The sequence below is a fragment of the Thalassophryne amazonica genome, chromosome 8, assembly GCF_902500255.1.
Source record: "Thalassophryne amazonica chromosome 8, fThaAma1.1, whole genome shotgun sequence".
NCBI lineage: Eukaryota > Metazoa > Chordata > Actinopteri > Batrachoidiformes > Batrachoididae > Thalassophryne > Thalassophryne amazonica.
Genome location: NC_047110.1, coordinates 114,544,380 through 114,567,187, shown reverse-complemented (window position 1 = coordinate 114,567,187; position 22,808 = coordinate 114,544,380). Strand labels below are relative to the sequence as shown.

Here is a 22,808-nt window from a genome sequence, read left to right as displayed (position 1 = left end):
CCAGAGAATCGAGCTTCCGGTTCTGTCTGTTTTTTTCTCCGTTTGTGTTTTTAGAGTGAACAGATGTTTTCTTAAAATTTAACCCGAGGCAGTAGGAGGCAGTAACACCAGGTAAAGACACTCAGGGTGGGTCCTGGTCTCCTGCCTGAACCACCTGTGCAGCAGAGTCAGAGTAAGTCCTTTTACTTTTACTTGTTGAAGCTGCAGAACTACAGAGAAATACTTTAGAGAACCTCCTGAGATAAATGAACATCTTCACATATGATCATTTGTTCTTTCTCTACATTGTTGCTAAACTCTGGCAGCATGCTCTAGTGCTGCCACATCCACCACATGAAACAGACCTGCCCCGAGTCCTTGGTGACCATCACCAGTTAAAACATTTTCGACTTTGTTCCAAACATCTGCCAGCTCCGCCCACTTAATTACTCACTGAACTGGTCCTACAGAATGAAAAAACATTTGAAACTGCGGGACTTAAAACAATAATGACCAAATAAACATGAATCATCTCTTTAATATTCCAGTTGTACAAATTAGATAAGTACATCACTTCACATATGTGAACGTCATATTCACCTAGAACATTCTGGGCCACTGAGAAATCACCTGAGAGAAGGATGAAGGACAATAATTCAGTCTGTTGTGATGAAGACTTCACTTGACAAAAGAAAATCCAAAAATATGCCGAAAAATCATTTACAGCAGCACCTTGTAAGAACATATCATCTGCAAAGAAACTGATCACTCGTCATCGATAACGTAACAGCAAATATATTACAGCTCAGAAAACTTTACACCAGCATCACTTAGCCAAAAATAAAACGTCAGAAGCATCGAACAATATTCAGCATTTTACAACAAATCCAGAAACATCATATACAGTGTGCAAACGTCACCATACGGTCACAATAAGGATTCAAACGAAGGCACCAAACTGTTGCCAACCTACTGCACTGTGATCACATGACAACCAAACTGTACCACCATTACCCACCACATGGCAGGGAAGAAACAAAAACACTATATGAAGGTGTTTGAACTTTGATCCTAATTTGTGGACATCAGGAGGACATTTTCTATGTCCACGTTCTTGCTGAGTTAACACTTTTAACATGAAATAGGAGAAGAAAAAAATGAATGTGGACATCAAAAGAATATGAATTTTCAAAAAACATCTGTGGAGGCTCAACATGCTGTTAAAGACCCAAAATAAACCCATCAATGCCCAAAGAAATAAATGCATATAGACATGGACCCGACAGGCCCCGGACGCAGCCCGACTGATTAAAAACAATAATCAATCTAATCAGACTGAAACAGGAAGTGACATCAGTGTGGAAACACCAACTGGGCATCATCCCAGAAGTAAACATCAAACCAAAGATCGTAATTAGGATTTTGTGGGAACATGTCTGACTGTTCAAAGTGAATTCAGTTCAGTGGGAAAGTAGTAATACGGACCATCCACAAACTACAGACAGACCAGACGGCCCACAGGTGAACCTCAGTCCACAGACAGCCCACAGACCTTCCAGAAAGTCCACAGTCCACCTGTAGACAGACCAGCCGGCTGACAGACAGCAGACAGACAAACGACAGTCCACAGACCATCTGAAGACAGACCATCCACACACACGTAACTTCATAGACTAGAATCTGTTTGTGACAAGAACCCAACAAAAAGATGGTGCCGGTGCGTCCTCACAGAGGACAAGACGGCCGTCTGATCATCAGGTTAACTTCTGGAGTCCAGCTGAATCGAACTCGCTGCTGCTTACAACCGTAGCAGCATCTCAGACCCACAAACTGCTACACTCACTGATACCAGCAACACAGATTTTAGTTTGGAAGAAAAAGGAAACGTTCAGACGTGACATGTCACACGTGGCATCAAAAAGCTGTCTAAACTGCATCTCAAGTGGCCTCAAGAGCTTTTTTGTTTGCTTGCTTTTAATCTGTGATGTAAATAAACCACTGAACATTTTCAAAGTGAAACCAAAAGATATCAGGTGAGGCAGGAACGGCAGCACGGCGCACAGGAAGTGACCGGCACCACCCCTTACATTAAAAACAAAACAAACCTCGTGACAGAATGGACATGTGACGTCTGGAGCAAATCTGGATCAGAATCTCAATTTGATATAAACAAACCTTCGGAGTTTTAACAGAAAACTGACACATTCAAATCTTTTTTTTGGGGGGGGGGGGGGGGGGGGGGGGGGGTCAAATGACCAAAACATAATAAATTGAATTATTTTTTAAAACAGAAAATCTTTTGCCACAAGATGGAAGCAAAGTTTGTTAAATGTCTGGTTGCATTAGTCGAACCCCATATGTGACGGCGAACTTCAAGCGCCACCCAAAAGTGCATTTAGTTCCAGTGTGAAGAAAACTGTAGACAAACTCCAAAGACTGGTTCCCGCTTGAATCTTGAATGACATCAAAAACGTCCTGAGATCTCCTGTTAAAGAAAAAACAAAAAACACCCCGACAACATCGAGACGCACAACTATGACCAACTACAACATTACACCAAGACGCCGTTTATGTCCCGTTCACAGGGCCAGAAACACCAGGGTTCGAGACTCTGATACTGTTCAACAGTCACCCATGGTGAGGCGCTATAGACCTGCAGCACAAAACTGAGGGGCACGCGCACTGGAACTGTCCAGGACCCAAAATGACTGGCTGTTCTGCAGAAACTCTGACAACTCTCAGGATGTCCCACAAAAGAGCCGCAGTGATCAGTGATAAAACTTCAGCAAAAACCAACAGAAGGTTGAAACTGGACACACGCGCACGCGTTCAGCGAGAACTCGCACTTGCAGACTCACAACTCGCCCAATGTTGGACTGATACATGCGGCTGAACAGCAAGCAAAGACTTGACATTTGCACTCTGCGTACAGTTCACCCGTATTTGTGTCCATTTCCTAAAAGCTTACGGATGGTGAAGAAATGTGGCAGCGCCAGCAGAAATCACGGGGGCAGCATAGCACAACCCTCAGGATACGAAGACTGTATTTAATAGTACACCAACAGCCTCAGTCTACACGTTTGTTTCTTTTGTAGCAGACATGTTTGATGTTGCCAGAAAATTTCAAGATGGACTAGATCGCCCTCTAGTGGATATTCTTAATATCTTTCACCAACATAAAGGACATATGGAAGGATGAGTGAAGTGGCAGTTACACAATTGGACTAAATCCTGTACTTTACCCGAAACAGTCAAGATCCAGGCGAACACCCTATATTTCAGAGCTGTTGTTGTTCATTCGGCTGCTCCCATTTTTTTGTTCAGGGTCGCCACAGTGGACAGAGCCAGATCTGCATTAGTATTTGGCACAAGTTTTGGCACCTGACAGGATCAGGCTGACACAGAGCAGACCGGCTGCTACTTCAGAGATGGACAACGAGATATTTCTCCCAGCCTGTTGGGAAACCGTTCAGTCGGCGACACAGAGAACCATTCAAACCTGGGTGGACTGAGACAATGCAGATGCATGAACGGGATTCAAACCAAGGTCTGTGTTTCAAGGTTCTTGAAATGGAGCAATATCTCCACCTGGTGGACATTTGCCATTAATGCAGGGACAACAACTTTTTTGCCAAGAGCTCCAGTACATTAAGTATATGGACAATTTTTCTATTGCAAAAGACTGTTGCAACTTTTGGTTTTCCTCCCATTTTAATTGGGCATAAAACAACAGTAAATAATTAATAACAATAACAACTGCATAAAACATTCATGAAAGAAATGGTGGTGAAACATGCAGCGGTGGCTATGTTGCTATGTGCAGGACTTTACATGAGTTAAAAAGTAAAAGTAGTTACCCGAGTGTGTGTGTTTGCTATACATCTATGTGTACACAAGATGTGTGATAAAGTGAACAAATATGAGGAGGTGCATCAATGCCATGTTGTCGCCACACTGCAGGCGGGGCCCTTGATCAATCACCCCACTCCCTTGCACAAGCGGTGTTGGATGTGATTACGTTGAGTACTTATATGGCCACTGTGCCAGTGAAGCACAGCCACACAGGGCAGGAATGATGGGGAAGGCGGGGTCACTGCTAGTTCCCCCACCCAAAATATCCTTCAATCACAACAGTGAATTTGGAGCCTATTAGCTTTTGCTCTCACTAAGTAGTCAAGGACACCATCGTAGAATTGCAACAACTGCTGATAAAAAATCTGACATCTGAAACTGACCCACAAAATCTCCCAAGGGCTCGTTTTGATGATCGACTGATGATTAAAGACTCCAACAAATATCCTACAGAACAGGGGACGGTCCTCCATCCACCCGCTGTCCTGCCAGCGTAAACTTCATGACCTGACAAAGGAACACTTTCATGTAGCTGTATAACAGCAGGACTTGGTTTTGCTCCCTGAGAACCGGCTCAGTTTGTTTGGTGTTTGTCCACAATAAACTAAATGTTGTATCGAGGGAACCTCACTTATCTGGTCCCGGTGTGGGTTTCTCTGTTCCATGACACTGCCACACCCATAATGGTAAAATTATGGTAAAATTAATGTATGAGTGCAAATGTCCATATGAAAATGTGGTTTGTGCTCAGGGAGCAGCAACTAAAACCGTGGTCCTGGTGGGGGCGCCGTCCATCTGATACAGAGAACTGGAAGACCAAAGACCACTCGTGTTTTCTGCTTTTCCACATGCACGAGCCCCACCCACACCTCTAACCTTACAAGTCTAACACAACCAGAAGAGAACCGGGGGCCACGCTGCCTAATGGGAACGTAGTCCTCCCCACTCACCAAAAATATCTCCATACCAGACCAACCCGCACGCCTTCTGACTGTTTTCAATAATGTCCCATAATCACCAGAAACACGAGTGTGAAACGACCCGGAAGAAGAAGTAGATATCTGCATTCACTGTAATTTCCTGTGAGCGGATCGACTGAGCCTGGCCGTAGGCAGCCGGCGCTTCTGGTCTAAGATTTACAATTAGCACCACAGCGTCCCCTGCACGACAGCCCCACATGGTGCTGAGCTTCCAGTCCCTCCCACTTTACACTGATAACCCTGGTGTGTCCGGCAGCTTCGGAAGAAATACGTCAGTTTTATAACTTAATGAATCTCTGAACCTTGTGGGAAAGTTCACATCCAGTTTGACCGTCTCCGGGGAAAAGGCACAGCTGCCGTTGGTCGTCTACAGGAAAATATCCAGTGCTGTGGAGAGAACTTTAAATAGCAGCTGAGGATGCTAGGAAACATGGTCAAGTCCATGCCACCTTGCGAGAGATGGCTTGTTTGAAGCACTCGGGGTCGACATAGACGCCGGGACGCAGCGCCCTCTCCAGGCTGACCAGCACATTTTGGTGGCACTCCCTGATGTTCACTGGGTACTTGGCCCTCAGCAGCTCGTAGGCGGCGATCAGCCTCATGTTCTGCTTCACCATCAAGTACTGGATGATGCACGTCGGCGCCAGGGAGAACCCGTCTCGACAGTGGACCAAGACACGTTTCCTCTTCTCTGTGGAGGCGTTGATGCACTCATTGATGTCTTCGAAACAGCGGTGTTTCAGAGATGGGCCACCTCCCAACGCATCCGGCACATCACCGATATCCACCTTGAGGCGAGACCAGCTGTGGCGGGTGCCACGAGAGCAGGTACACGGTATGAGGCTCAGGCTGGGACCCAGTTCGCCCGGCACACTGCTCATGTCGATGATGCTATCTATATTGTTGCGGCACAGGGTGCGGCCGTTGTATGCCGCATTCAGATTACCAACGTAGATGTAGTCGGTCACCTTTGAGATGACGGGTTCTGAGTACTGGAAGTGTTCTGGTCCGCTGGGCTTGGGTTCTGGAGTATCGGAGACCCGGGTCCCCATCCCGGCGGGCCCCGTGGCGGCTCTCCTGCTGTAGTTCCGCAGCTTCTTGGATTCTGAGCGAGATGGAGGGTTGGAGTCGGACTCAGAGCTGCTGTTCCAGGGTGGCGAGAAGAGAGAGAAGCGGCTGGAGGATTTGGTCTTGTTGAGGATTTCCACCGGGCTGGACAGTCCAGAGCTGAAGACAGCAGAGGACGGTGACGCACAGAACAGGGATGCCCGCTCCAGAGAGCCGGTGCTACTGGCAGCTCCTGCACTGTGAGCCTGCTCCATCTGAAAGACAGAAAAGACATGCCCAGGTCCGTATTTTTGTCCAAAACATGTCCCCACAACTTTAGGAATCAAAAGGATTCTGTATTCAGTAGTTAAGAAGTTTTTCTACGACCTCATTCTTTAAAGAAAGAGACGCTCAACGATGACACTTCACACAGCGCAACTCCTGATACGACACATCTCTTCTAAAACAAAACCTTGAGTTTAAACATCACTAAACCGCCTCATTACATACAGCTTATACATTTTTTTCTCAGAACTTCAAAGTTATTCCTAACAGTCTGTCCATTTCATTTAAAAAGAGATACAAACTTATGAACAAATACTTCATTTGATTGTAGGTGTATTACACGTTTAATAACACCACAAAGAAATTAACTAAAATTTTTAGTACAAACTGATATTTTGATGAATTGCAGAACAAGAAGAAATCATGTTTATTTAAAAACGTGAAAAGTGAACATATTTAAAAATAGATTTTCTGATTATTTTTTACACATTGCATTGTGCATAATTCACTTTTTCTACTTTACAGTTAGACATGTTTAGAGTTTCACGTTAGCTTTAACTCGTTTTTATTTTTAATTGATTTATTTATTTAACCTTTATTTAACCAGGAAACTCCTAATGAGATTAAAACCCTCTTTTCAGCAAACATTACACAACAATTACAATTAAATTCACACAATTAAAATGACATATGAATAAAGAAAAAGTTACAATTTAAGAAAGTCAGGTGGCGATGCTGTGGCGCACAAGCGCGCTTGACGTGAACCTGCTGCTTCTCTAACGCTCAAGTTTTAATTGGAAATCACATTCTGGAACATTTATTATCAGCAGCATCTTTACAGGCTCACGTCCTAAATGACCTCTTCATCTGAAGGGTCACGTCAGTGATCATGTGACCTGTGAGAGTCGGTGAACACAATACTGTCCTCAACATTCTCTTCCGCCCACCTGAGCTTTCAGGTTGTCCTTCCATTCCTGCGTCTCCAGAGCTCTGAAGCGCCCGCTGCTGTCGGAGGACACAGACGCGCAGAGGGGCCGGTGGTGGGCCCTGGGGGGCAGCTGGGGGGTGAGGGCCACTGGCGGGGGTCGCGCACTGGGCCGCTCGCTCCTGTTCATCATCAGATCAGGACAGGAACCTGAACCACACAGGAACACAAACTCAGCATCGTGTGAGCACAAATGTGCCGACCCGTTAACGGGGGAAGTCACCTACCGGCACATTGGGACTGACGAGTGACGTGGGTCTGCAAAAGGCTGCGAAGAGTTCTGATAAGACCTGCCAAAGAGAGGTCATCTTAAAAAATAAAAAATTACAGACCTACAAAACATTAAACAACTACAGACCTACAAAACAAAATACAGACCTACAAAACATTAAACAACTACAGACCTACAAAACAAAATACAGACCTACCAAACATTAAACAATTACAAACCTATAAATAAAATACAGACCGACAAAACACTAAACAACTACAGACCGACAAAACACAGACCTACAAAACACTAAACAACTACAGACCGACAAAACACAGACCTACCAAACACTAAACTACAGACCTACAAAACACAGACCTACCAAACACTAAACAACTACAGACCTACAAAACAAAATACAGACCTACAAAACACTAAACAACTACAGACCTACAAAACAAAATACAGACCTACCAAACATTAAACAATTACAAACCTATAAAATAAAATACAGACCGACAAAACACTAAACAACTACAGACCGACAAAACACAGACCTACAAAACACTAAACAACTACAGACCGACAAAACACAGACCTACAAAACACTAAACTACAGACCTACAAAACACAGACCTACCAAACATTAAACAACTACAGACCTACAAAACAAAACACAGACCTACAAAACACTAAACAACTACAGACCTACAAAACACAGACCTACCAAACATTAAACAACTACAGACCTACAAAACAAAATACAGACCTACCAAACATTAAACAATTACAGACCTACAAAACAAAATACAGACCTACCAAACACTAAAAAACTTCAGACCTACAAAACAAAATACAGACCTCCAAAACATTAAACAACTACAGGCATACAAAACAAAATACAGACCTCCTAAACACTAAACAACTCCAGGCATACAAAACAAAATACAGACCTCCAAAACACTAAACAACTACAGATCTACAAAACAAAATACAGACCTCCAAAACACTAAACAACTACAGATCTACAAAACATACAGACCTCCAAAACACTAAACTACAGATCTACAAAACAACATACAGACCTCCAAAACACAACTACAGACACAAAATATAGACCTACAAACTCAAAACATCTACAGACATACAAAATACAGACCTACAAGACACTAAACATCGACAGACCTACCAAACAAAATACAGACCTACAAAACACTAAACAACTACAGACCTACAAAACAAAATACAGACCTACCAAACATTAAACAATTACAGACCTACAAAATAAAATACAGACCTACCAAACACTAAACAACTACAGACCTACAAAATAAAATACAGACCTACCAAACACTAAACAACTACAGACCTACAAAACACTAAACATCTACAGACCTACAAAACACTAAACAACTACAGACCGACAAAACACTAAACATCTACAGACCGACAAAACACTAAACAACTACAGACCTACAAAACACAGACCTACAAAACACTAAACAACTACAGACCTACAAAACACAGACCTACAAAACACTAAACAACTACAGACCTACAAAACACAGACCTACAAAACACTAAACAACTACAGACCTCCAAAACAAAATACAGACCTACCAAACAAACAATTACAGACCTCCAAAACAAAATACAGACCTACCAAACACTAAAAAAACTACAGACCTCCAAAACAAAATACAGACCTCCGAAACATGAAACAACTCCAGGCATACAAAACAAAATACAGACCTCCAAAACACTAAACAACTCCAGGCATACAAAACAAAATACAGACCTCCAAAACACTAAACAACTACAGATCTACAAAACAACATACAGACCTCCAAGACACAAACAACAACAGACATACAAAATAACATACAGACCTACAAGACACTAAACAACAACAGACATACAAAATAACATACAGACCTACAAGACACTAAACAACAACAGACATACAAAATAACATACAGACCTACAAGACACTAAACAACAGACATACAAAACAACATACAGACCTACAAAACACAACTACAGACACAAAATATAGACCTACAAACTCAAAACATCTACAGACATACAAAATACAGACCTACAAGACACTAAACATCGACAGACCTACCAAACAAAATACAGACCTACAAGACACTAAACATCGACAGACCTACCAAACAAAATACAGACCTAAAAGACACTAAACATCGACAGACCTACAAAACAAAATACAGACCTACCAAACATTAACTACAGACCTACAAAACAAAATACAGACCTACCAAACATTAAACATCCTGATCAAAAATTACTCCAAGATTTCTCACAGTATTACAGGTCAGGGTAATGCCATCCAGAGTAAGGATCTGGTTAGAGACCATGTTTCTAAGATTTGTGGGGCCAAGTACAATAACTTCAGTTTTATCTGAGTTTAAAAGCAGGAAATTAGAGGTCATCCATGTCTTTATGTCTGTAAGACATTCCTGCAGTTTAACTAATTGGTGTGTGTCCTCTGGCTTCATGGATAAGTAAAGCTGGGTATCATCTGCGTAACAATGAAAATTTAAGCAATGCTTTCTAATAATACTGCTTAAGGGAAGCATGTATAAAGTGAATAAAATTGGTCCTAGCAGAGAACCTTGTGGAACTCCATAATTAACCGTAGTCTGTGACGAAGACTCCCCATTTACATGAACAAATTGTAATCTATTAGATAAATATGATTCAAACCACCGCAGCACAATGCCTTTAATACCTATGGCATGCTCTAATCTCTGTAATAAAATTTTATGGTCAACAGTATCAAAAGCTGCACTGAGGTCTAACAGAACAAGCACAGAGATGAGTCCACTGTCTGAGGCCATGAGAAGATCATTTGTAACCTTCACTAATGCTGTTTCTGTACTATGATGAATTCTAAAACCTGACTGAAACTCTTCAAGTAGACCATTCCTCTGCAGATGATCAGTTAGCTGTTTTACAACTACCCTTTCAAGAATTTTTGAGAGAAAAGGAAGGTTGGAGATTGGCCTATAATTAGCTAAGATAGCTGGGTCAAGTGATGGCTTTTTAAGTAATGGTTTAATTACTGCCACCTTAAAAGCCTGTGGTACATAGCCAACTAATAAAGATAGATTGATCATATTTAAGATCAAAGCATTAATTAATGGTAGGGCTTCCTTGAGCATCCTGGTAGGAATGGGGTCTAATAGACATGTTGATGGTTTGGAGGAAGTAACTAATGAAAATAACTCAGACAGAACAATCGGAGAGAAGGAGTCTAACCAAATACCAGCATTACTGAAAGCAGCCAAAGATAACGATATGTCTTTGGGATGGTTATGAGTAATTTTTTCTCTAACAGTTAAACTTTTATTAGCAAAGAAAGTCATGAAGTCATTACTAGTTAAAGTTAAAGGAATACTCGGTTCAATAGAGCTCTGACTCTTTGTCAGCTTGGCTATAGTGCTGAAAAGAAACCTGGGGTTGTTCTTATTTTCTTCAATTAGTGATGAGTAGTAAGATGTCCTAGCTTTATGGAGGGCTTTTTTATAGAGCAACAGACTCTTTTTCCAGGCTAAATGAAGATCTTCTAAATTAGTGATTTCCTCTCCAACTTACGGGTTATCTGCTTTAAGCTGCGAGTTTGTGAGTTATACCATGGAGTCAGGCACTTCTGATTTAAGGCTCTCTTTTTCAGAGGAGCTACAGCATCCAAAGTTGTGCTCAGTGAAGATGTAAAACAATTGATGAGACAGTCTATCTCACTCACAGAGTTTAGGTAGCTACTCTGCACTACGTTGGTATATGGCATTGGAGAACATAATAAAGAAGGAATCATATCCTTAAACCTAGTTACAGCGCTTTCTGAAAGACTTCTACTGTAATGAAACTTATTCCCCACTGCTGCAAATACAGACTTACAAAACACTAAACAACTAGAGACATATAAAACAAAATACAGACCTCCAAAACACTAAACAACTACAGGCATACAAAACAAAACACAGACCTGCAAGACAATAAACATCTACAAACAAAACAAAATACAGACCTACAAAACACTAAACAACTAGAGACATACAAAACAAAATACAGACCTATAAAACACTAAAAACTACAGACATACAAAATACAGACCTACAAAACACTAAAAACTACAGACATACAAAACAAAATATAGATCTCCAAAACACTGAACTACAGACATAGAAAAACAAAATACAGACCTACAAGACACAACTACAGACACACAAAATATAGACGTACAAAACACTAAACAACTACAGACATACAAAACAAAACAACTACAAACAACCAAACACAGACCTACAAGACACTAAACATCTACAAACAAAAAATACAGACCTACAAAACACTAAACAACTAGAGACCTCCAAAACAAAATACAGACCTACAAAACACTGAACAACTACAGACACACAAAATACAGACCTACAAGACACTAAACATCTACAAACAAAACAAAATACAGACCTACAAAACACTGAACAACTACAGACACACAAAATACAGACCTACAAGACACTAAACATCTACAAACAAAACAAAATATAGACCTACAAAACACTAAACAACTAGAGACCTCCAAAACAAAATACAGACCTACAAAATACTGAACAACTACAGACACACAAAATACAGACCTACAGGACACTAAACATCTTCAGACCTCCAAAACAAAATAAAGACCTGCAAGACACTGAACAACTACAGACATACAAAATACAGACCTCCAAAACACTAAACAACTACAGACATACAAAACAAAATACAGACCTCCAAAACACTAAACAACTACAGGCATACAAAACAAAATACAGACCTACAAAACTAAATATAGGCCTACAAAACACAACTACAGACATACAAAACAAAACACAGACCTACAAGACACAACTACAGACACACAAAATATAGACGTACAAAACTCAAAACATCTAGACATACAAAATACAGACCTACAAAACACTAAACAACTACAGACATACAAAACAACTACAGACATACAAAACACAGACCTACAAGACACTAATCATCTACAAACAAAACAAAATACAGACCTACAAAATACTAAACAACTAGAGACATACAAAACAAAATACAGACTTACAAAACACAACTACAGACACACAAAATATAGACCTACAAAACACTAAACAATTACAGACATACAAAACAAAATACAGACCTACAAAACACTAAACAACTAGAGACCTCCAAAACAAAATACAGACCTACAAAACACTGAACAACTACAGACACACAAAATACAGACCTACAAGACACTAAACATCTACAAACAAAACAAAATACAGACCTACAAAACACTAAACAACTAGAGACCTCCAAAACAAAATACAGACCTACAAGACACTGAACAACTACAGACACACAAAATACAGACCTACAAGACACTAAACATCTTCAGACCTCCAAAACAAAATAAAGACCTGCAAGACACTGAACAACTACAGACATACAAAATACAGACCTCCAAAACACTAAACAACTACTGACATACAAAACTAAATATAGGCCTACAAAACACAACTACAGACATACAAAACAAAACACAGACCTACAAGACACAACTACAGACACACAAAATATAGACGTACAAAACTCAAAACATCTAGACATACAAAATACAGACCTACAAAACACTAAACATCTACAAACAAAACAAAATACAGACCTACAAAATACTAAACAACTAGAGACATACAAAACAAAATACAGACTTACAAAACACTAAACAACTAGAGACATACAAAACAAAATACAGACATACAAAACACTGAACTACAAACATACAAAACAAAATACACACCTACAACACACTAAATGTCTAAAGGCATACAAATCAAAATATAGACCTACAAACCAACTACAGCCATACAAAACAAAATATAGACCTACAAAACACAACTACAGACACACAAAATATAGACCTACAAAACACTAAACAATTACAGACATACAAAACAAAATATAGACCTACAAAAACACAAAACGACAGACATACAAAACAAAATATAGACCTGCAAATCACAAAACAACTACAGACATACAAAACAAGAGAGAGAGGGAGACAGACAGACAGAGAGGGAGAGGGACAGAGAAAGGACTTAATTTTTAATTTCTACTCTGTAATGCTTTGACAATGTAAACATGTCTCCCATATCAATAAAGCTCCACTGAAATTGAAAATTGAGAAGCATAGACAGACAGACAGACAAAGTGCTGTCTTTTCCCTTTAAGTCTATAAAAATAAGGCTACAAAAGACTATAAAAAAGTACTTAATTCTTTCAACAAAACATAAAATCTAGGCTTTCACCTTAGATATACCTTCTGGTAAATTGTAACTGAACTTTCAGGTCTTCTTTTTAAAGAAAATCCTCCTCTAAACACTTCATACCTACAAAACACAAAAACTACAGACATACAAACAAAATACACACCTACAAAACACAACTACAGATGTACAAAACAAAATATAGACCTACAAAACAACTGAAGACATACAAAACAAAATAGACCTACAAAACTACAGACATATAAAAATAGACCTACAAAACACAAATACAGACGTAGAAAACAAAATATAGACCAACACAACATAACTAGAGACATACAAAAAATACAGACCTACAAAACTACAGACATACAAAAAAATATAGACCTACAAAACAACGACAGATGTATAAAACAAAATATAGACCTACAAAATTCAAAACATCTACAGACATACAAGACAACCTCTGACCCTCAGCACAGGTGCCCCGCAGGGTTGTGTTCTTTCCCCTTGGCTTTTCTCCATCTACACAAAATCCCTCACATCCACCCATAGTTCAGTTTCCATTCTTAAATATGCAGATGACATTACAATAATTGGACTCATCACTAACAATAACGAACATCACTACCGTGAACAGGTCACCCAAGCAGTGACTTGGTGCCAAAACAATAACCTACAGCTTAACACATCAAAACCCAGGAACTCACAGTCGACTTCTCACGCTCACCCTCTCACAAAATCCCCATTTTCATTTCTACTCAGTCCATCTCTATCACTGAGTCATTCAAATTCCGAGGTACACACATTAGTAACACACAAGTGAAAACTGCATTCGGATCAAATCTACAAAAAAAGCTAATAAAAGATTATTTTTTCTCGGACAACTCAAAAAATTCAGTCAGGCACAACATCCTGCTTCAGTTTTACACCGCCATCATTCAATGCGTTCTCACCTCATCCATAATTGTCTGGTATGGAAATCTGGACTCCAAAAGAAAATATAGACCTACAAAACACAACTACAGATGTACAAAACAGACCTACAAAACTCAAATGATCTACAGACCTACAAAACAAAATACAGACCTACAAAACAAACTACAGACAGAGGCTACAAAACAAAATATAGACCTACAAAACAAACTACAGACAAAAGATACAAAACAAAATATAGACCTACAAAACTCAAGACATACAAAACAAACTACAGACCTACAAAACAAACTACAGACAGAGGCTACAAAACAAAATACAGACCTACAAAACAAAACTATAGATACAAAACACAGACCTACAGGCGTACAAAACATAGTTCTACAAAACTACAGATATACAAAACATAGACCCACAAAACATAAAACAGACCTATAAATTTTAATTTAACCTTTATGTAACGAGGTTAGTCCCAATGAGATCGAAATCTCTTTTACAAGGGGGACCTGGACAATTATAAAGATTCCAATTCACCTAACAAAACATAACACCACAGACATACAAAACATAAAACAACTACAGAGATCCAAAACAACTACAGACGTACAAAACAAAATATAGGCCTACAAAACTAGAGATAGAAAACAATAGATGTTCACAACAAAGCATAAAATAACTATAGATGTACAAATCTAGATATAGACCTACAAAACATAAAATAACTGTAGATGTAGAAAACAAAATAGATGTACAAAACATAAAATAATGATGTACAAATCAAAATATAGATGTAAAAAAGAAAATATAGATGTGCAAAATATAAAATAACTATAGATGTACAAAACAAAATATAGACGTACAAAACAAACTATAGATGTACGTAACAAAATATAGACATACAAAACAAAACAGAGGCACAAAAACACAAAAAAAATGTAGATACATAATATAGATTTAGAGAACAAAGTAACTCTAGATGTGCAAAACAAAATAACTCAAGATTCTACACACAACACACCAAAATGACAACAGGAAAAAACCTTTTTTGAATTTTATCAAAGTTATTAAAGGGTCATTCCATATGAAATGAGCCAAATTGAGAACATCTTCCAGTTTTAAGGTCTCAGAATTGCTCTGTTTTTTTATATTTTGTGGTATGAGGTGTAAGATGAAGATTGCACTTCGTTCCAGTTAAATATCTCCACCCATTCCGATTTTATAGGCTGTTGAAAAAGGGGGCGTGGCAACGTTAACCCTTTGTTATTGTTTTGTAAGCATTTTTAAGAGGCTCTAACTCAAAAACTAAACAAGATATCAATTAGATTTTTTCAGAATGTATTAACTCTGTCTTAAACTCTCAGAAAAAAATGATTTTTACAAACATTAACCCTCCACTGGCCACACAGGATCAGGGTGAAAATTGAAATTTGTACGGTACTGAAGCAAAATCAGCCGAATATAGGCTCACTTTTCTCACATACCATTGAAGATAGTGTTTGCTTTTAGTTTTCTGGAAAGCACATGCCAGGGGCTTCCAAAGGAAGTGAACTCCAGACTGATGCTGTTATTTATTTCAGAGCAATGTTAACCCTTTTCAGCCTTGGTTGCCGGGCGGGGCACTTTTGGACCCCTTTTTTCACCATGTGGGTATCTTCTGATTTTCAAAAACTATGTATCATCTAAAAGTTCTTGATATGTGCTGCTAGAAAAATTACCCACTGATATAAAACAAACACCCCTACACATAGAATTAAAGCCCTCTTTTCAGGGTATATCACACTTTTTGCATATATTTTAATGTACAGTCGTATGTACATAAATGTACACAATACATAGGAGTTATGGTGCATAGTTACCTAAAATGCATAAATAATACATGTACAACAGCTCTTTTTCATTTTTTTAAAAATATAAAATATGTAAACCTTGAACTAAATAATTATGTTAACATCCTAATGCATTCTGTTATTCACAATCAACCCTTGTACCTCTGGTTCTGGACAAAAAAGCCCACAATTTTGCCAGGCTACTCTGTAAATATTGACTTCTACTCTGTTGCCAACTTCAGGCTGTCAAACCATGCCTGCACTCTGGAAGCTTCTTGACTAGATAAAACATAGTTCCTTCCACGTCCAGTGGTGTCTGGAGCATCCATCAAGAGAATGTGAGTCAAAGGTACCCAGCATTCGTCCACCCTACGACGCCAGTGGAAATTTAAGGCTGGTCCATTTGGGTGCATAAATGAAACTTTGACATCGCCATTCTCTTGAGATTTCTCAATGATATTTGCTAACCACCAATGGCCATCATACAAGCAGGCCACATAATGACCAGGGATACAGTCTGCCAGTTTTAGAGGCTCAGGTATAGGGGTACTGCACTCAAATCCGACCTCCTCTTCGCCCAACAAACGTTTGACGAGAATGGTACCATTCCTAGTTACACTGAAACAGTGGTTATCCCTGGTACCCAGAACTTTCTTAGCCCCCTCAAATCTCTTCAGCTGCTGCTTTGAGTGCTTCTGAACATCCTCACTCTCAACAAAAATTGTCTCAACCCCCTTGATATTTGCGTGAGCCCACTCAAATAAGTCATGGGGAGTAAGAATATGACCCGAAGCAATTGCTTTCATACTGTGCCTGGCTGCCTCCCGCTTGATTGTGCCCCCTATTCCATCGCAAGGACTCTTTCCATGAGAAGTGGCAAAAAAATGCCATTCTGCTTCCATGCCAAAGTCTTCCTTGTGATGGAGAAGGTTGCAAAAGTTCTTGAAATTTTTATATTGGGAGGCTGCCCCATCGCTGAAGTAATATGCTTTGCTTAAAGTTGTCGGGATACCTGTTTTGATCAGGGGCACAACCTGAGTGAGGAAATAATGAACTGCAATTGTGTTGTGTTGCAAGTGACTGCTGATTACACATATGCTTCGACAATGCAGGGAATCATTCATCTTGTAGTACACAGTAAAGGGATGCAGGGTTGCTTGGGAATTATCCCAGTGGTAACCCTGTGCTGCATCCTGTACTACAAATGAGTAATTCTCAGCAAAGTCAAGCAGAATGATGCATTTATCTTCCCCCACGTTAGTTTTTAGCTTTTCCAGAAAAGCCCCCTGATTCTTAGCAATAAAGTGATGGGTGGTTAGTTTATCAACCATGGAAGCCAACTTCTCAGTGTAGGCCTGACGATCAAGAACATGCTCTACAATAGTTGTTCTGTCAACGGTAACCCATTGCTTGAATCTAATTTCCTCAAGCCCTGCCACAGCCAACCGTTCCTCTAGAAAAGAGACAAGTGCCTCATTTCCCGGACATAGCTCACATCGGTGAAGCATGCAAGTTTTTGACTGCACTGAACAGACCATCTTTGACATCAACTCATGATAATCAATTTTATCACCTGGCAAGCTTGCTAACATTAATTTGACATTTTGGTGTATAGTACAAACACATACTGAGTGGGTCCCCTTTGCTCCAACAGTAACATCACTTGGGTCTCAATTCACAAAATTTGGACAAGCCTATGTACATATTACTGTACATTAGAATATATGCAAAAAGTGTGATATACCCTGAAAAGAGGGCTTTAATTCTATGTGTAGGGGTGTTTGTTTTATATCAGTGGGTAATTTTTCTAGCAGCACATATCAAGGGCTTTTAGATGATACAAAGTTTTTGAAAATCAGAAGATACCCACATGGTGAAAAGAGGGTCCAAAAGTGCCCCGCCCAGCAACCAAGGCTGAAAAGGGTTAACATTGCTCTGAAATAAATAACAGCATCAGTCTGGAGTTCACTTCCTTTGGAAGCCCCTGGCATGTGCTTTCCAGAAAACTAAAAGCAAAGCACCATCTTCAATGGTATGTGAGAAAACTGAGCCTATATTCGGCTGATTTTGCTTCAGTACCATTCAAATTTCAATTTTCACCCTGATCCTGTGTGGCCAGTGGAGGGTTAATGTTTGTAAAAATCATTTTTTCTGAGAGTTTAAGAAAGAGTTAATACATTCTGAAAAATCAAATTGATATCTTATTTAGTTTTTGAGTTAGAGCCTCTTAAAAATGCTTACAAACCAATAACAAAGAGTTAACGTTGCCATGCCCCCTTTTTCAACAGCCTATAAAATCGGAATGGGTGGAGATATTTAACTGGAACGAAGTGCAATCTTCATCTTACACCTCATACCACAAAATATAAAAAAACAGAGCAATTCTGAGACCATGAAACTGGAAGCCTTGGTCTTTTCATATGGAATGACCCTAAAAATAATAATAATAAAAAAATAAATAAGAAATCACGTGTACTTAAGTATTCACAGCCTTTGCGCAATACTTTGGTGATGCACCTTCGACAGTAATTCCAGCCTCAGGTCTTCTTGAATATGATGCCACAAGCTTGGTGCACCTATCTTTGGGCAGTTTGGTCCATTCCTCTTTGCAGCACCTCTCAAGCTCCATCAGGTCAGATGGGGAGCGTTGGTGCACAGACATTTTCAGATCTCTCCAGAGATGTTCAGTCAGATTCAGGTCTGGCTGGACCACTCAAGGACATTCACAGAGTTGTCCTGAAGACACTCCTTTGATATCTTGGCTGTGTGCTTAGGGTCATTGTCCTGCTGAAAGATGAACCTTCGCCCCAGTCTGAGGTCAAGAGCACTCTGGAGCAGGTTTTCATCCAGGATGTCTCTGTACATTACTGCATTCATCTTTCCCTCAATCCTGACTAGTCTCCCAGTTCCTGCTGCTGAAAAACATCCCCACAGCATGATGCTGCCACCACCATGCTTCACTGTAGGGATGGTGCCTGGTTTCCTCCAAACATGATGCCAAAGAGTTCAGTCTTTGTCTCATCAGACCAGAGAATTTTGTTTCTCCTGGTCTGAGAGTCCTTCAGGTGTCTTTTGTCAAACTCCAGGTGGGCTGCCATGTGCCTTTTACTAAGGAGTGGCTTCTGTCTGGACACTGTACCATACAGGCCTGATTGGTGGATTGCTGCAGAGATGATTGTCCTTCTGGAAGGTTCTACTCTCTCCACAGAGGAATGCTGGAGCTCTGACAGAGTGACCATCGGGTTCTTGGTCACCTCCTGACGAAGGTCCTTCTCCCCCAATCGCTCAGTTTAGATGGGCATCCAGCTCTAGGAAGAGTCCTGGTGGATCTGAACTTCTTCCATTTACCAATGATGGAGGTCACTGTGCTCTTTGTGACCTTCAAAGCAGCAGAAATGTTTCTGTACCCTTCCCCAGATTTGTGCTTCCAGACAATCCTGTCTCAGAGGTCTACAGACAATTCCTTTGACTTCATGCTTGGTTTGTGCTCTGACTGTCAACTGTGGGACCTTATATGAAGACAGGTGTGTCTTTCCAAATAATGTCCAATCAACTGAATTGACCCCAGGTGGACTCCAATTAAGCAGCAGAAACATCTCAAGGATGATCAGAGGAAACAGGAGGCACCTGAGCTCAATGTTGAGCTTCATGGAAAAGGCTGTGAATACTTATGTATTTGTGATTTTTTTTTTTTTTAATAAATTTGCAAAAATCTAAAAAAAAAAACAAAAACTTTTTTTCATGTTATTATTATCGGGTATTGTGTGTAGAATTTTGAAGAAAAAAAATATGAATTTCATCCATTTTGCAATTTGGAATAAGGCTGAAACATAAAAAGTGGGGAAAAAATAAATGCTGTGAATACTTTCTTGACTCCCTGTGTGCGCACACACGTGTGTTTGTATATATATATGTGTGTGTGTGTAAAACCTAATTTCAGTATGCTGATCAATTTTGGTGTTTATCATGATCTACAATTTGATCAGTTTGACGTGTACAACTGAAGCCTGAAGAAATCTGGGGGTTTGTTCCTACAACTTGAATAGTCCTCAGAAGGGGGCGGGGCTAACACCCGTGGAGGAGGTACTCACAGCTTGGGGGCGGACCTAAGCAGTTCCGAGGTCTGTCACCGTTTCATGTCGACCGGCTGCTTTTATCCGCGTTTCATGAGTTTATTTAAGGAGGAGGAGGTTTATTTCTGAACCGAGTCGATACTGTTACCGTCATTCTTGACTTTATCCAGCGGCTCTTTGCTCCACCTTTGTTGTGCTTCCATGTTCCGCCCCCTGCTGGCACTCCATCATCTTTCACCGATTAACGGTCATTTCCGAACCGTTACTAACGGCTACTAACGCAGCGTTAGCAAGCTAACAGCCGTCATCTTCACAAACGTTGCGACTGTTAGCCGCTATAAAACACGCGCGAACGTCACAGACCGACAAAATAAAAGGACGGATTTTAAACATCACCGACGAACAAAGCACAAAAAGATTTTAAAGAAACTCCGAGCAGCTGGAGAACAGGTTCGTCACACCGTCTCATCTTCTTCATATGAGGTTTACTTGGCTACGCTGCAACAGCGCCACCGCCTGGCCGGGAGGTTGCAGCAACGGTATGACCAGACTTCCGGCCTCGGTTTCCCATGATGCTTCACTGCTGCACCTGATTTAATCCGCTTTAATCCACGTTACCGTTCCTGTTGCATGTGTTTGACTAAAAGACACAAATCAGGGTTAATCTGTTTTAAGAACCGCTTAGCATATTTAAAGAATACTTTAAAACAAGTTAAAATCAGATTTGCCTCCTCGTCCACCTGCAGTCACACCTACTCCCAGTTTTTGTTATTTTCCCGCAAATTTGGTTTTTCAGGGGGTGAGACTGACGTTCGGGTGGAGTGTGAGGTGTCGGTACAAACCACGAAGAAAGTTTCCTGTGGGCGCTCGGTGGTGAGGATGCTGTGGCCGAAAACCAGCCACAGCATTTACCAAAAGCAACAACAACACGAGGTCACCCCAAGAAGTTACAGGTACAACCAGCAACAGGTCCACGAAAGCACTTCTTTGAATTACACCCAAGGTTTTGCTTTCTCGACAGTTCTTTCTTTTTTGTTTTGTAAATTCTTACTTTATATTCTAATGCATTTTGACAACACGTTTTTCTATATTGTTTTATTGTGTTCAATAAAAAATAAATCTTGTCTTGTTGATGGCCACAAGTTTCAGGAAAGAAGAACCAGGCTGTGAATCCTCCAGAATGACACGAACCGAGTGCCATGAACTTATGTTAATCCATATTACAAGGGGAATTTCCCAACTTAAAAAAAATTTACTGTATTGTTCGTTCTCAGTTTCTAAGAAAAAAAAAACCCTTATCACTTTTTTTCTGATGTCAAGGATGATAAAACTTTTTTTTTTTTTTAATGGGGCCAAATTATTCCTAAGGAAGCTTTACAGTGAAACCTTTTAAAATGTGCATCATTGTGTGTGTGTATATATATATATATATATATATATATATATATACACACACACACACATTAAAAAGTTTCAGTGCAAATCAACCTTAGGAATAATTAGGCCCCATTTTAAAAAATATTTTATTATCCTTGACATCAGAAAAGTGATGAGGGAGGAATTTTCTAATTATTATTTTGTTAGGAACAGCTTGCACACATAAGCAACAGTAGCCTAAGATTCAGTGCAAAGCAGCCTTGGGAACAATTAGCCCCCAGACCCAAACAGCAACAACAATAAAAAGTTATCATCTTTGACATTGATGAGGGATTTTACTGCCATAATTTTGGTTCATGTATTTTATTTTGCATTATGCATATTTTACATGACATTTAACTTAGATTTAGATGAGATTTATTGTCATTGTCGTTACACGAGTGCAGAGGCAACAAAATTACATTCACACTCCAATTAATTTTTTGGGGTGCTTTTTTTTTTTGCCACCGAGCGCTGACATGCCCTTTCTCTGACTGGTTTGCACCGACGCTGCACACTCAACCCGTGCGTTAGTCTCACCCTCTTGCAGGTCAGAGTTGTGAAATTCAGGAGAATGTCATGCTTTAGCACGAGAGCGTGACAGCATGTCAGGTCCCACACCAAATGCGTGAGACCTGACAGGTCTGTTCTTGTCTCCTAATGATTATCCGGATGGTGATTTGTTTTTTTCTCTGTGTTGATTGGCTCTGCCTCAACTGGTATCCCGGCAACCCAGTGACCTGATGATGTCACTGAGTGTGCACATCACTGAGTGTGCACGTGGCTGCCTTTGTCACTAAGCACATGGGTGTGTCAGCCGAAACCACCGTCAGCGTGTCAGAGGTCAGCCACATGCTCAGGGTTCTCCTCTTGCCGCTGTGGTTTTTTCCAGGGGAAC

The 22,808-nt window shown here is 40.1% G+C and overlaps 1 protein-coding gene across 2 annotated transcripts; it reads right to left on the bottom strand.

Annotated features, from left to right (window-relative positions):
- Positions 1-497: 497 nt before the first annotated feature.
- LOC117516358 lies at positions 498-20,965 on the bottom strand. Of its 2 annotated transcripts, none has more exons than XM_034177322.1 (4): positions 20,513-20,965; positions 7,356-7,418; positions 7,091-7,278; positions 498-6,133 (listed from the first exon to the last, which is right to left on the bottom strand). In XM_034177322.1, the coding sequence occupies exons 3-4, from the start codon at positions 7,259-7,261 to the stop codon at positions 5,246-5,248; spliced, it is 1,059 nt and encodes a 352-aa protein (XP_034033213.1). In that variant the 5' UTR covers positions 7,262-7,278; positions 7,356-7,418; positions 20,513-20,965; the 3' UTR covers positions 498-5,245. The 2 variants fall into 2 exon arrangements, with proteins under 2 accessions (XP_034033213.1, XP_034033212.1); XM_034177321.1 differs by having other exon boundaries at positions 20,643-20,965.
- Positions 20,966-22,808: the final 1,843 nt, after the last annotated feature.